The sequence below is a fragment of the Centroberyx affinis genome, unplaced genomic scaffold (assembly GCF_046629955.1).
Source record: "Centroberyx affinis isolate AG114_WGS23_722 - 3 ecotype Tasmania unplaced genomic scaffold, CSIRO-AGI_Caff_v1 ptg007507l_1, whole genome shotgun sequence".
In the NCBI taxonomy this organism is placed as follows: Eukaryota; Metazoa; Chordata; class Actinopteri; order Beryciformes; family Berycidae; genus Centroberyx; species Centroberyx affinis.
The window spans coordinates 1,725-17,636 of record NW_027283785.1 but is presented as its reverse complement, the minus strand read 5'-3'; the positions used below and the strand labels follow the sequence as shown (position 1 = coordinate 17,636).

Here is a 15,912-nt window from a genome sequence, read left to right as displayed (position 1 = left end):
TTAGCCACCTTTGGCCACCATAGTGTCCTTTGATAGGTAAACCACCCAGTAGACCATATTAAACGCCCCAAAGGACACCGGGAAGAGGATTCGCGCGTACTTGTCAATTTTACTGGTTCCGCCCATCCCGGCGGTGGTGGGCTGGGAGCACGGCGACTGCTTCAGCTCAATTTTGTTCCCCATCATCTGGATGCGCTCCAGCTTGGGCCCCAGGAGGTGCTGCAGAGAGGAGGTGCTCGCGTTCTGCTGCCTGGACGGCGTGCCCCCCGACACGTCCGGCGTGGAGGCCGCGGCCTGCGGCGCCTGCCTCACCAGCTGGATGGAGGAGGAGGCGACGCTGAGCTGGCTGTCAGATTTGGGGCTGGAGCGGGACAAGGTCGAGGAGCTGCCGTTCACGCCGCTGGCCGAAGGTCGAGGCTGTCGCGTTCCCCCTCCCGAGCTGTAGATGCTGGACAGGACTCTCTGGCTGCCGTGGGACTCTTGGTGGTGGGGTATGTAGTGCATCCGCTTCCTCAGGTTGCCGTTGGTATCCGCATTTTGCTGTAACAGGGGAAAAAAACAATAATGATATATGTATGTATTAGATATTATGGAGGTTCCTATCTTCAATTAAGCCTGCCTCACCCTGCCTTAAGGAGCTGCCAACCTACCTAAAGGAATTCCATTAGTATGTGTTTCAATGGAGAGTTTTAGTGTCATGAGGATCTGAATGCTGTTTCAGAGACTTTTCCACCCTGTTGAGAATAAAAATCTGGGGGAAACATTGAATACTTGGACTTTTTGGCATGAAAATGGTCAAATTTAAAGATATTGAATATCGGCAGAAAATATCTGCTCTTGGCAGCTTTAATCCAAAAATATAAGTATCAGCCTTCAAAAACCCATATTGGTAAAACCCTAATATAGGTATATACCTATTTTTTCACTGCTACATCTGAGTAAGTCACTGTTATGTTAAAAAAGTAAAGCCCACACACTTTAACACACATAACTTTTACTGATGTTTTGTTAAAATGTGGCTCTTTTGTCAGTTTTGGGCTTTATTCTCATCTAAATGTGTTAACCTTCATCAAATACGCCTTGTGACACGACGCAAGAATTAACAAGATTTGTCAGTAATTAACTGCTTGTGCTTCTCAAAACCCAGCTCATGTGACTAATGTTCTCATTGCTCCTGTCTGCTTCAAGTTTGAGAGACTAACAGGAGACTAAGAGGAGCAAATGGCGCTTTTCATTTCTAAAAAAGCGGGCGGGGCGATATAAACCTTGTCATATTGATCTGATTACAGTCCTCTTGACACAGATGGCCTGCATCTGGAAGCGTAGCATACTGTGTGCAATACAGATGTCACTTACCAAGGATTTCACTCATTTCACACGAGCTTAAGACAGAAAGTAGGTAGCGCTGCATCGGGCGGTAATGCAGTATAGCGTCAAAGGAGCTTATCCTTTGAAAGCTGATGTTTTCAAGCAGGGAGAGTGTGATGCTGGTACCACGGCATTTGCAGCAATAATCCAACCCCCCCCCAACTGAAAGGCTTCAATGTTATTGTGTCCCATGTGCAACAGAGGAGGTGCGTGGATAGCGGGGTTTGCCTTTCGCAGCATCGTGGCAGAGGTAAAAGGCCAAGAAACCGGAACACCCGACACACCCTGACCCGCCTGCCGAGCTCTTCGGTCGCTCCAGCACAGCCCCGCTCTCGAGGAAAAGAGTATTAATTTTCCCCCCCAGCACCAGAGCCTTTCTGAAACCTATACAGATGTGCCCGGGCTGCGTTGCCTTGGCAACCTACTAATCCACTGAAGTGCCGGTTGTCACTAAACTGCATTCAGGCACGATTACTCCACACTGGGATTTGGACTGGAGGCCAACTTAAAGTAGTCAGGGTAAAACTGACATATGCATTGCTGGGTTTCATCAACTTCAGCCATCAATTAACAGTTGGAGAAATGTGCTGTCCAGCAGTTACAGTGCACAAAGAATTAAAATATGATCACCATTATTGCCATGATCTGCCTACCACACCCATCCCTTTCTATTATACAGCTTCTAAAAATATATTTCTATTTGCTTAGCAGTTTGAACACTGCAAAATAAGAGTAACATGCTTACATGTTTACATGAATACTGGCTTATAACACATTCATAATATCTGCACAAGAGCTTTACAATAGCTACATGGCACATTCAGGAATACTGATTGTGTAAGCTTTCATGTGTTCACGTAATACTTGTTTCAACTTGTAACACAGCAATAGGAGAGTGGCAATTTATTCAGTGAAATTTCAAAATAAAAGTCCCCCTGGCAATTGCCATTTTTCACTGAGAAACACGCCTTGTGGTAGCCATAAAAATCTGTCTCTTGTATTCTCTTGTCCCACTTCTCTGTGTTCTACTCACTCTCCTTTCTGAACCACATTCAACCATTTAGCTGCTAACTCTCGAGCTAGACATAAGTATTTCATTCTGGTGGCACCAAGTGGCATTTCTTTTAACTTGGTTCACCACCCTAGGTTGAGCATAGCACCCTGGGCACTTGGCCATTTTTTTTAAATATTGGCAGCAGTTGAACCTCCACTGTTATCACATGTCTAGCTGCGGTTGTCAGAGAAATTTTCTGTATATTGAAAGAAATAGATTTCAGAAGAATTGTGATAATTTGAACATACCCAATACATAGTGTTTTGATATATGCTGCAGTAAGGCTATCGCTATTTTGCAGGCCAGGACTCATGAGGAAATTAATGGCTGTGTGGGTCGCTGGCAATTTATTAAGCCCAAATAAGCTTACCTGTTATATAGTAGAACCAGTTGAACCATATTTTCTGTTTGACATTTTTAGTTTTAGCACAAAAGTCTGTTTTGTAGGTGTAAGATCATTATAGCATGTCCAGCTAAATCTTGGGCGCACAAAAATGTATGCAGTCTTTCACAATGTCACCATGCCAGTGTCAGAAGAGTCAACAGAATTCCGGCTTATGACTGTAGATGCAAGCGGGTCCCACTGGTTCCACTATTTTATAAACAGGGGCTCTGCTGTTGAGCTTTTAAAGAGTAACTAAACCCAAACCCAAATCTGTGTTAAACCTGACATCTAATGGTTAAAAGCATGCTGCTGAAATGGCCATCTGCTATTGGCTGATCTTTGGTGCCAGGTGATGTCACCTTCTATAGACCACAACAAGTGGTGTCATCATCTGGCAGCAAAGATCAGATTAACAGTGTGCTCTCTCTCTGTTGCAGTGAGACTGGGACCAAGCACAGCGAGCACACAGACTAAAAAGTCCAAAGACTGTGAACTAGAAGGCGGGTGAACCTGAGCAACCGCTGTGTTTAGTTTTCTTTATGGTGCGTTAAGGTGGCCTGTTTTTGAATTGTTCACTAAACTGTGCTTACAGTCTTGTATGAATATAAAAGATTCAAGGCTCTAGATACTGGAAACAGTTATGACAGGTCAAAGAAAGGTTTCCAACATACTGTAACGTCTTGTACTCCTGTCTCAACTGGCAGCGTGGTCCCAGATTGTGCAGAATTCTGCTGTCAAGGCCTAAACTCACATCCTGGGATCAGATTACTCCTATTTTAGCTACATTTCAGATGATTTGAGCCCTTATGAACTAGAACACAGCTGAAGATCCTCAGGCAGGGCACTCCTGGCCATTCAGAAGTCTAGGCTAAAGACCAAATAAAAAAAAGCACACGATAAGTGCTGTGTAAGTGCTCCTCAAAGTAAAGGACTGTCAGATTATTCACCACGGCCACTTCAATTAAAAAGAAATCACCTGCAGCACTTCCTCCGCGTCCTTGACCTTGACAGGCGTGGTTTGGGGCACAGGGGGACACTTGGCCGGCTTCTTCTTGGCGCGCTCAATCTGCGCGTTGGTGAAGTAGTTAACGGCGGCGAACTCGATGAGGGCGGAGAAGACGAAGGCGAAGCAGACGGCGATGAACCAGTCCATCGCTGTGGCGTACGAGACCTTGGGGAGGGAGTGGCGAGCGCTGATACTGAGCGTGGTCATGGTCAGGACAGTGGTGATGCCTTCAGAAGAAAAGAAATAGCAATATGATCCATAGAAATCTATAGTTCAGTTGACACAAGCTGACACAAATCAAGTTCAATCAATTCAGGAAATAGATGTTCAGCAAAATTCGAGAACTTTAGGGAACTTTGGCAATAAAAAGGTTCTTATATCGAATTTGTGACAAAATGATTTACAATGGAGACTCGATCATTGATATTTGAATTGACGTTTCAATTTCTATTTGGAATGGAGTCAGCTGAAAGTGAATTGACCTGACCTTGATTCATCAACAGTATAATTATCTGTCTATAAATATCTATGGGAACTACAGTTTTCCCCACAAATCAGCATGTGTTGTATCCAACACCACCTCTAGTCATTTGCAGGACGCAGATACTGTGAAATAATTGGAAATTAAAGGTACCCCCATAAAGGATTTTCTACATATCATTGCCAAATAAATGATGATGATGATCATTGGCGTGATGTTCAATAACCCATGGATGCTGCTCTCTATCAGCATATTTCATTATGTTAATGCATTTGGATAATGATCCAAATACAATTTGGCACTCTGAAATGGGAGAAAAAGGGACAAAAAGGACTATAGTGCTTCACCTGTGTGTCCACTCTGGCTGAAAAAACCCTCATTAAATCTGAGAGTTTGCACTTCAAACTTGTGTTCACTGCATCATTTACCAAAGTGATAAGAGTATTTCCAAGGTAATGAGCCAAAACATCAAACCCATGAAAAGACTGGATTTGCGCCTCGGACCGCTGTGCCTTGGAGCGGTGTGTGGTCGGTAAACTATTGTCTCCCCAGTTGGTGACTGTTTCATCTGAACTGAAGTCCCTAATGTTACTGCAGTGGTGCATTAGATATACAGTCAGCTCCAATGGAATTTGGATAACAACATCTTTTGATGCAGATTGGAATTTTAGGTGTACAAACATTTGTCAGAAGCAGAGCTGCTCTGGAAACAGAAATAATCTCAACGGGCAGAGCCAAAGACAGTTTTTCAGAGTGCAAGTTAGCTAACAGGCAAACTTGAATGGCAAAGAATGAATTCTGGTCATAGAAAATAGAAATGGCAATGGCTGCTTTATTCATTCATTCATTCATGACCATGGCATTCATGATGTTGGAAGGTCAGCAGGCTAGCTAGCTAGCTTACCTATATAGCTTGTTTAGTTTGAACTTGGAAGCTCAGCTTGGCTAACTTGCTAACCTAGATATGGCTTTTTTTTTTTTTTTTCAGTTAGCAGCAAGAGCGCTAGACTTCATAATATTTGCTTCCTCCTCTTTTACCTCTTGCCTTTTTCACTGGACTTGAGCCTAAAATTACTTAGCAGAAAAACTGGTTCCTTTGTTCTGACCATTGAGGTTTAACTCAACAATGAGATTATTTCTGCCTCCAGGGCAGCTCTGCCCCTGAAAAATATTTGTACAACTAAAACTCCAATCCACCAAAAGATAGTATGTTGTTATCCAAATCCCATTGGGGCTAATGCACCACTTCAGTAACATTAGGGACTCCAGGCCAGATGAAACAGTCCCCAACTGTTTCGACAATAGTTTACCAACCACACAATGCTACAAGGCATTAGCAGAGTTTGAGTCTGTCTCTAGACCTACTGCCCATATGCTGCTCCCTTTCACTCCTCGCTGTATCACAAGAAATACCATAAAAATAATCTTATAAAAAAAAACAGTCACCACCAATCTGGTCTGCACGTGAGGTCATGCGTGGCTGCCACAATAACAGAAGGTTACATATAAGCCTGCAGCTCATTGCTCGTCCTTGGAATTATTAACCGATAGCAATAATGTGATTTGGAGAAAATCCCCTTTACGTCGGTGATCTAGAACAATCTGTGCCGCAGAGTCCTTGCCCAACATAAATTCATCCCCCCGCGCCCGGACGTGACCGCCATATAATTACCTGTCAATCAAACGCAGCGGGATGACATTGACAGGTGAACTGGGGCTTGAGGCCTCAGACTGAGAATATTAACCTCGAATACAAAGCTGTTTCATCAGGTTAATTGTTCAGATCAGTCCATGGATGTACAGTATGATACGATTTGTCTAATTCAAATAGATTGGAATCCTCATAATGATGTGTACAGAATGAAGCAGACACACTCTTCACTGCAGTTCTGTTGCTGGTTTTCAGTGATACCTGTGATGGAGGCTACTGTCATTTTTCAATAGTTGATTAATATAACCTGTCTATATGATGCAAGTGCTTTCTTTTGTATCTTACTGCCAGAAATCTAGATAAAAGCATTGGCTGAAAAAGCGGGGCTGGTGTGAAATTGCTGTCAATGTGCAGTACAGTATCAATACAATCTGAGAAATACTGTAAGCATGTAAGGAACCAAGTAGCCTATTAGTAGTCTTGTTTCTGTAATTGAGCCACTTTTTTGTGTACTGGTATTTTAAGTCAGTAATGTTACTTTTAAGTATGTTTTGACTGATTTTTTTTATATTAGATCCAAATTTTGTAGGCTCTCCATGAACATTGCATTTTACACCAGTAATTTTACCTGTACTTGTCAAATTTCAGCACAGTTACAGTAGCCTACTTCTATTTGAGTAGGATATTTTGGTACTCCTCCCACTAGGGGGAACCCTCAAGATGCTCCGATCATAATCCTCCCTCAAATTTTCTGTTGGTCTTCCTGACCAAGTGCCTCTTCCACGCCCATACTGTAACAGGACTGTGCCAATTGTTGAGTCACAAAAAAGCAGCGCGTGGTTGGAAGAAGAAGAAGAAGAATCAGAATCCAGAGCGTACCATGCCTTCCCCTACCTCCCCCATCTCCTCTTCACACCCCAACTCCCATCATATCACAACCACACACACACGCACACACACATTCATTCACACGCAGGGAACAACAGTGCAGAAATCCACTGCCTCGGAGGCTCGCCTGATATAGCAATAGTTAACGCTGCCGCTGTGACGCCCTTGTCATATGTTGCACAGTTTGGGAGGGTGTGTGTGTGTGGGGGGGGGGATACATTGGCCACTGCCGAAGCACAGCATTGCTAATGCTAAATTCCAAGGCATAGAGCAAAATGTCTAATAGGATATATTCTTTTACAGTCCCAACACACAAACCCTTACACTCCTCAATGAAACGAAACCGACGCATATTGAATTGACACAGGTGACACTCCACTCACACACTCATACTGTGTCATCAGCAGCAACACTGTTAAAGAGTGGGTTGAGTAGGACTTCACATCAACTTGCCTCTGTGTTTACAATCGAGGACCACACTGGAAATAAATCTGTGACTTCGTTCAACTTTAAGATGTATTGCACTCGTGTGTATTATTTAAAAAAACTGTTTACTGAGCTGAAAATAAATTAAACCCCCAATTCAGAACCCACAATGTGAAATAGATGATACTTAAGGCAATGTTTCACTGGTAGAACATTTTCATTTTTTAACACCTCGCTCCTCATTACAGCATTGTGAACAGTCAACCTGTGACATTAGCTGTGCTGGGAATCACTAATCACCGCTGGCATTCATGTGTTTTTTTCCAACTGTCATTACTCATAATGATAAGGTAACATTACCTCTTGAAAATGATGCTGCAGAACACACACACACATAAAACGAATTATCTGGGTGACATATTTTTTCATTTATCAGAAGTACTTTCAAGTGAGTGACATCACTACTGACAATATCGGTGGTTGACTTATCATTAGCACAAATGGGGGAATGTGTTCTAAAAAGCAAACTAACAGAGTGACATATTGCTATGAAATAAAACAACAAAGTGCAGCATGACTGGTCTAGTTTGAGCAGCTCTGTGTCTTTAACAGCTTCAGCGCACGGCTGCCTGCCTCTCTATCAGCAGAAGCTAATCAGTTTATTTTAAGACAATGGTACCCAAACGTTTTACCAGGGGAGCCAAGGGGAGGAGACGTTACACAAGTGGGTCACAGGCCAAAAACTAAAATTCATAATTTATTATTTATAATGTCATAACTAGATATAAGCGTTTTAGGTCTTACGTCACCATTTGTTTGCTAATACTGTGTTATTAGCAACCTTAAAATCACACAAATAATAAACAATAGTAAACAATATCTTCACTCTGAACAACAGCCTGTTGCATCTGATCATGTAAAAATTGCTGGATAATGTAATAACTTGTCAAAATGTAATAAAATGTCCCTGAAAATAGGTTGAAAATGTGATTATTGTTATCAATTATATGTGATTACTTCACAAAGGATGTGACATATTTTTAACTGATGATGTAATAACAATGTTGACTAATAATGTAATATCTATAAAGAACAATAAGAATGTAATAACTCAAGTTATTATATTACTAGTCAATATCATTGTTACATCATCAGTTAAAAATATTACACCTCTTTTGAAGTAATAATCAAAGGTTAATGTGATAATATTGTGATGTAATGTATTACATTAACTGGTTTTATTACATTTTCAACCCATTTAGAGGACATTTTTATTATATCTTGAAAGATTATTACTTTATCTAACAGATATTACTCATTAGTTGAGCCAAAAAGATTTTTTGTAGAGCCAAACCCGTTCTAAAACGTTACGAAAGCACTCGGGCTGAGTTCGCATTTCACGTAATAATCTTAAGATAAAAAATAAAACAGCAGCTCTTTATATTCCCCATAATCACAACATAGCATCGACACTCCGACACTGACTGCTCTGTCAGCGTGCAGCAGTGAGCGGAGAGGAGGAACGCTCTCCAGAATGAAGGATTTGTGAGTTATACATACCGAAGACTGTTCGTGCCGGGACTGATTCTTTATTTATCCAGAAGGACACTTGGGAGAGGATTACTGTCATTATGCAGGGGATATACGTCTGAATCATGAAGTAGCCCATTTTACGTTTCAAGTGGAAGTACACCGTCATCACCACATATTCACCTGCAGGATCAACACAAATGAATTAGTTTGATTCACAAAGATACGATTGACAGAATGACAGCTTAACACAGACGTTGTCACATGTGATTTTGTCTAGTTTTACTCATGTTATATTTTAGAAAAACCCTTTAGTCCCAACTGACACTTCACAACCGATCCTGGTCTTGAGTGCCACTCCTTCCACAACAACTTGCTGTTGCTTAAATCCTTCTGAGCAGCCAGATTTTGTAGTATTTGAATTGACAGGCCCTCTTGAACGCCTCAACTAATGTTTACAATGTTTGATCTCAAGGGGCCGGTACTGTCTGTCAGTCAGGGTCCACTGGCCTCAACTTATGCAACAAATCCACTCAATATCCTTCCAACTAAGCTACATTTGTGCAGTATATGTATAGTCATTCATATGGAAAAATACATTGTTCTTGTCTTGAGCTGTTATACTGTTGTACATTTTAAAATCAAATGTATAAAACATGACAAATATAGGAGCTTTAAGACAAAGATAGACTCAGCACTTTCACTAGATCTTAAATGTAGTACAGAGAAAAATCTTTATTTTCTTTCAAGAACTAGAGCAGGTTTGACTCATTTCTTAAAATCATGGCTTAGAAATATATGGATGGCTTCATTCATATTATAGGCATATTACACTTAAACAAAAGGATAAACACTTTGATACATTCCTTACACTATACACAGTCAATCTCATGCTTTCACTTCACAGCTCAGCTCTGCAGCCATTTCACCAGCAGTGTAATTCAATTAAGGATGCAAAATGGCGCAAGGACAAGTGGGCCATAGTCCTACCTGTGATGGATTTAATGGTTTCACTGGAGACCGTCTGGCCAATGAGATCATACTGAACCAGACTGGAGGACTCGGGGGGAACCTCCACCGAATGCTGAGGGCCTTTGGTCCACGTGTAGATCATCTCTGTTTTAGGATAGGCATCTGTGGGCAGACAGCATAACAGAGCTGTTTGAGTCATTGAAACAAGAAAAGAGATATAAATACTGTTCACTCACAAGAGGGATTTTATAAAAGAGGCAGTAAACCAAGTAATATTATCACTTTTCTGAAACCATTTTCCAAATCATTTTTTCACTTTGATTTGAAGTCAGGTCATCTCTATTGTTATTGAAGTTGCTGATAGCTGATATTTTTTGCTGATATTTAGTATCTTTAGATTTAGTTTTATATAGTAAGTAAGTAAGTAAACTTTATTTATAAAGCGCCTTTCAAAACCAGAGTTACAAGGTGCTGTACAATGAAAACATTAAAAAACAGAAAATAAAAAGAAAGTTAGAAACAGAAAAGCAGAAAATAACAAAATAAAACTGGACAGAAGGCAAACACACATTACAAAACAAAGTGCTTACGAAACAAGTGAGTTTTTAAAAGCTTCTTAAAACTATCCACCGACTGCGTTTTTTTATTGCTAAAGGAAGATGGTTCCAGAGAGTGGGAGCTACAACTGAAAAAGCTTGGTCACCTTTAGTTTTAAGCCTGAAACTATAGACTAGAATAGAATAGAATAGGACCATGGATTGAACCCTGGGGCACACCACAAGTCAACAGGGCAGATGAGGAGACATAATCATCAATAGCCACAGAGAAACCCCTATCTGACAGATAGGAGGCAAACTAGTCAAGGGCAGTCCCAGTTATACCCACCCATTGCTGAAGCCTACTAAGGAGAATAGAGTGGTCAAGCAGCAACAGAACAGAAAACTCCCCAGCATCAGCACGCATTAGGATATCATTTGAAACCCTGAGAAGAGCAGTTTCGGTACTGTGCCTCTGACGAAAACCAGACTGGAACTTATCAAAGATATCATTGTTATCCAGGACATGTAGGAGTTGCTTTCAGACTACTTTCTCCAAGTGGCAAGTATTCAGTGAAGGTGTTTCCCTACAGAATTGGATTCTTATCAGGGTGGAAAAGCTTCTGACGCAGCATTCAGACCATCATAGGACACTAACTCTCCATTGAAACCCAGACTAAGGAAATTCTCCTTAAGGCAAAGTGACCCACCTCATCTATTCAATGGTAGGAGAAACTCTGGGATACATTACAGCCTTTAAATGAAGAATTCATTTGCAAAACACATTACTGAACAGTTGAATATATAAAATGTGAAATGAAACTTGCGTAGTCAGGAAGGAACCTCCGTCATATTGACACTGACTGGCCAATATCTGATATTTAATAAAAGGCCAACATCAGCCAGATATATCAACAAACCAATATATCAGTTTAACACCTCTCTCATCATACAGTTCCCTCACGTTCTCCAGTCTAATATTTCTAAGATTCACTTCAGATCCACTGGAACCGATGTGATGTAGGTGGAGTCAAAGATCCATAAACCACACAGCTGTGATGTTTCACTCTCTGATGCATTCTGTTGACTCCTAAAACCTAGCTTCAACATTCAAATAAATGCCCCCATCATGATCTGCTGTCTGACGCAGGGATTTTGTTTTATGAATCATAAAAAGTCACTTTATTATCCAACTGCCTAAAAGGGGTCAGCTGCATACTGGCGACAAGGGCCGGCTTGTGGAAGAAAGCACGAAAAAAAATGCGGGTTGTTTCTGCCTGCCCCTCCCTATGGGACTCCACATCGGCAGGGTACCAACTGCGCTGGGAAATGAAATGACTCTGGTGTGTCATGGAGTGGAACACAATGCCTGTGCACACAAGTCCAGATGGAGAAACAGAAAGAGAGAGAGAGAGAGAGAGAGAGAGAGAGAGAGAGGGAGAGAGAGAGAGTGATGGAGAGAAAAGGAAAGGCAACACACACACACACGCACACACCAGCTATGGAAAATAGCAGCATAGGTCTGAGCTATCCGAGGCAGAGGAAGGGATTCTGACCTTTCCCTCGCTTCGGGCCACATCAGATTTGCTTCCTCCCGACTGGAGGCCGGGGGGCAAAAGTGGGACGGGAGAGGGAGGAGGATGGGAGAGATGAGAGGGAGGAGGGGGGAGCGAGGAGGGAGGGGGGGGGGGGGGCAGGGGGGCGTCGTACCATTACAGAACGATGATGATAACTGGGGAAATGTGAATTTGTCCTCTGCAATGTCACAGTGGTGGGGAACTGATGGAGGATTGGGGCGAGTGCAAGGCAAACCGCGAGCGTTCGTCTCTCCCCCCCCCCCCCCCCCCCCCCCCCCCCTCCACAGATGCAATCTTCAAAAATCGCTCTCTTCCGATAAGACAGAGCGGGCTGCGTTTGAGAAGCTCCCTTCATTTGAGATAAGTCGTTTCTGCTGACCGGTAGGCTCGCTATAATAAACACCGACGACCGAGTTAGAGCTTCATTGTTCAGGCTTCAATGCCTTGAATGAAAACGCGTCATTGTTTAGTATTAGCGCCCCGCCGCTCACAAAGCGCTCGGCTCCTCGGCCCGTTTCAGTGCAGAATCCGTTTCAGCGGCAGAAAGAAAACATCCATGTGTTGGAGCTTTTGACATAGTGTTTTATAGTTTTCATTTAAGCTTGGACAAACTTTAACAGAGATAAACCGAGATGGATCCTATAATTGTACTTCCAAATTTCCCTAAACTTTCCAGGTTCTATGTGTAGCATTTTTAAACATCAATATATCATTGTCAAATTAACTGTGCTGTAAACAAAAAAAAACACGGTGGAGATGCTGGAGTAGCTTCTATCTCAGTGGGTCTCAATTCTACTGCTGGTTTTCTATCCTACCAGCTAATTAATTGCAGCTAACTGCAGTTAGAATAGCAGAACTGCAATGCAGCTGTGTATTACTTAAATAAATCGAGTCCTGTTTTGTGCCGTAAAGCAATCCAGCAGATTCCCTGTGATATCCGACAGGGAGACACCAATATAAAATGCAGTGTAGAGGCTGTAGAGGCTGCCAGGCTTCTCAGCGATGGGCTCATTTGTTTACAGAAATTATACTAATGACTCAAAAATAATGTGACAATGATTCATTGATGTTACAATGCTACACGTGGCACCTTTAAAAGCTTCCTACAATGAATGACTAAGCAAGATTACTGCCCATTTTACAGTAAGTGAATGGGATCTTGGGATGGGATCTTCTGCATGTCTCTCCTAGATACAAACAATGCATTGTTTTGTCTTTGGGCTTCACTGCCTTGCTTAGGGACATTTCGGCAGTGTTGACATAATGCCAGCCACCAGTCTAGTTGCTAACACACAGGTGGAATATACTCTCCTGTCAGTGCTGGGGAGTGAATCAGCAAATGTCTGGTTGTTGGTCACCTTCTCTATCAAACCTGACCTTTAGAGGCCTTGGGATCAGACCCAATACACACTAAAAGGAGGCTGTGATTGGATTTGTGTCAGTTTCTGCTATGACTTGGGTAAATAAAAAACTTAACATACAGTATATGGGGTCTCTGTCCCTCTCTCTCTCTCTCTCTCTCTCTCTCTCTCTCTCTCTCTCACACACACACACACACACACACACATTCTGGACTTACAGCTTCCAAACTTGAGGGGGCATGCGTGTCCATCCATGGGGAAGTCCACAAGCTTCATGGGACATTCAGCACTAATGGTCAACCTGTTGAATAGCACAGAAAAGAGTTGAAAGGACCAAATACACACACACACACACACACACACACACACACACACACACACACACACACTTTACTGCATTTTACATTTTGAGCCACTGGGTCAGATTTCACAGGAAATTTGTTGGATTGCTTTACATCCAACACAGGCTCATAAAATTTTGTGACATGAACACAAACTCTGAAACACAGAATACGAATTATGTGAAGATTACATCCTCCACCAAGATTATTAAGATCAGTTTACAGTTAAATTTAGGCAAGTAAAACATTTTGGTTAAGGTTAGGCTAAAGTTTTGGTCATGGTTAAAGAAAAATCTTTTGCTACAAATTAAAACTTCACTCACAGTAGAAAACTTCTTCATGAGTTGAATGTAAATGTAAATGCCCATCCACCTCCCTGACCTCCATACCGTTACTTTCCTTTACTTGTCCTGACTACTAAACTACTGCCAATTTCTAGTCAGGCTCCTTCATGTAGGAAAACCAATTTTTCTCATTTTCCATGCACGAAGCAAATACATGCATATCAAGACATTCTACTCATTCACTAAATTTTGGGGAAACCAGGCTCTTTACAGCACAAAGAGAAGTTGCTTTACGGCACAAAACAGGGAGAGAGCTAAAGCTTTCAGAGATTCTGGCAATGACAGATGGTGGAAGGAGTGATTGGCCGATGGAAAAATCACTTCCAACATGTTTATCCTCTTCAGTAAAGACAAAGAGAAAACAAAAACACCTGGAGAAGCAACACCCCTTTTCGTAAGATAAAGGCTACCAATCATGTCAACTATGGTCTCATTTGTTTGCGGTAATTCTTGTCTGGCAGGTTAAGCGTGGTACCTCATGGTGTAGAGGATGGTGCCATTCTTCATGATGCGAAACAGCTTGTTGGGGGCCGTCATGTTGTGGGCCACCGACTTCTTGCCGTTCCTGAAGAAGGTGTCCGGCGTCCACACCTTGGTCACCATCAGGTTGTTCAGCCGCAGAATCTCTATTGGGCCTTCGTACATCAACCTCCGGTCCACCCACGTCTGCCGAAAGAACACGTCCATGGTGTACTCCTGAGACAGAACCAGGAAAAACATAAAAGTAGGTTGGGAGGCGCAAAGAAGATATTGCTTCATATTCATCTACAGACATCCTTGCTGGTTCATATTTATGTGGACAAAAGATGTTTCAGTCAGCAGATTTTCATCAGGATGAATGTGTGCTTGAGTAGATTGTTTCTAGCTAGATCCATGAAACTTTGAGTTATGTCTGTTACATCTTCTGCATTAAGCAGGTATTTGGAACAAAGGTGCATGAACTATTGATACAAAGAGCTTATAAATTACCATTGGACTTAATCTGTCGAATGTTATTTACGGTGCTGTTTTATTTAATGGAATATGGTACATTCATGGTTTGGGTACATACCATTTCAACATCTGAGACAGGCCCGAAACTTGTCACATAAATGTCTGTTTTCACCTCAGTCACAGGGCCTATTGAGATAATGGAACAGTGTTAATGTTACAGTGTTGCACTGAACCCTTCATCATCACACTCCACTCTTCAGGCCAGTCTTCTTCACACTAGATGCTTCACAGGGTGTAAAATTCCTGTATATTCATAGGGAGACTTACAGTATTTGGATTGTGCCTTTTTAAAATGTATCATAGGATTACTATAGCTGTTTGTTTTTTTGTTTTTTTTTGTCGTATGGAAAATGCTGGATACATACCCCCGAATCCAGGTCGCAGCCTGTTGTCATAGCCGTCCAGAAGTCGGTCTAAAATGCGTGTGAAATTCTCCGGATAGATCCTTTCATCCTTTTTTGTCTGCCCGGAGATTTTCTTTACACTGAACAAAAAAAGAAGAAGAAGAAGAAGAAGAAAAAAAAACCCGAACACACAATGAGGATATGCTTAACAAGACAAGTCAACAACCTCACCGCAAATAAAAACACCTCATTAATGCAAATTAATGAGGCAAAGGAGGCGATCGGAGACACTTTTGCGCCCGCGCTCCTGCCGCCCGTTCCCGCACAGTGTGTGTGTGGGGGGGGGGACTCACCAAGTCGCCAAGCAGAAAAAGTAGAGGAGAGTCAAGAAGACGCGAGTGGGGCGCGCCGCTGTCACCATCTCCTTCTTCGTGGCAGAGACCATCTTTGCATGCCATACTTCAAGCCTCTTCACATCGCACCGCGGCCCGACGGAGGTAGCCTGGTCCCGGGGAACGGAGAGCCGCCGCGGCGCAGAGGCAGAGGGCAGAGCGGCGCAGGGAGCAAGTTGAGCATCCTCCCCTCCTCCTCCTCCTCCCTCCTCCTCCTCCTCCTCCTCCCGCAGTCTCTCCGCCAGACACACCGCGCACCTTCA

General features: G+C 42.4%; 1 protein-coding gene across 1 annotated transcript; it reads right to left on the bottom strand.

Annotated features, from left to right (window-relative positions):
• Positions 1–15,702, bottom strand: gabra4 (gamma-aminobutyric acid type A receptor subunit alpha4). Its single transcript, XM_071513766.1, has 9 exons — positions 15,611–15,702; positions 15,279–15,397; positions 14,972–15,039; positions 14,396–14,616; positions 13,454–13,536; positions 9,780–9,923; positions 8,820–8,972; positions 3,784–4,040; positions 1–540 (listed from the first exon to the last, which is right to left on the bottom strand). The coding sequence occupies exons 1-9, from the start codon at positions 15,700–15,702 to the stop codon at positions 1–3; spliced, it is 1,677 nt and encodes a 558-aa protein (XP_071369867.1).
• Between the last annotated feature and the right edge of the window lie 210 nt (positions 15,703–15,912).

Excerpts from the sequence above, each read along its gene's own strand:
- gabra4 (XM_071513766.1), bottom strand. The coding sequence starts at position 15,702 with ATGGTCTCTGCCACGAAGAAGGAGATGGTGACAGCGGCGCGCCCCACT. Across the intron at positions 8,973-9,779 it reads AACCATTAAATCCATCACAG|GTGAATATGTGGTGATGACG; the intron begins GTAGGACTATGG and ends TTGATCCTGCAG. Across the intron at positions 4,041-8,819 it reads CCCGGCACGAACAGTCTTCG|GCATCACCACTGTCCTGACC; the intron begins GTATGTATAACT and ends TTTCTTCTGAAG.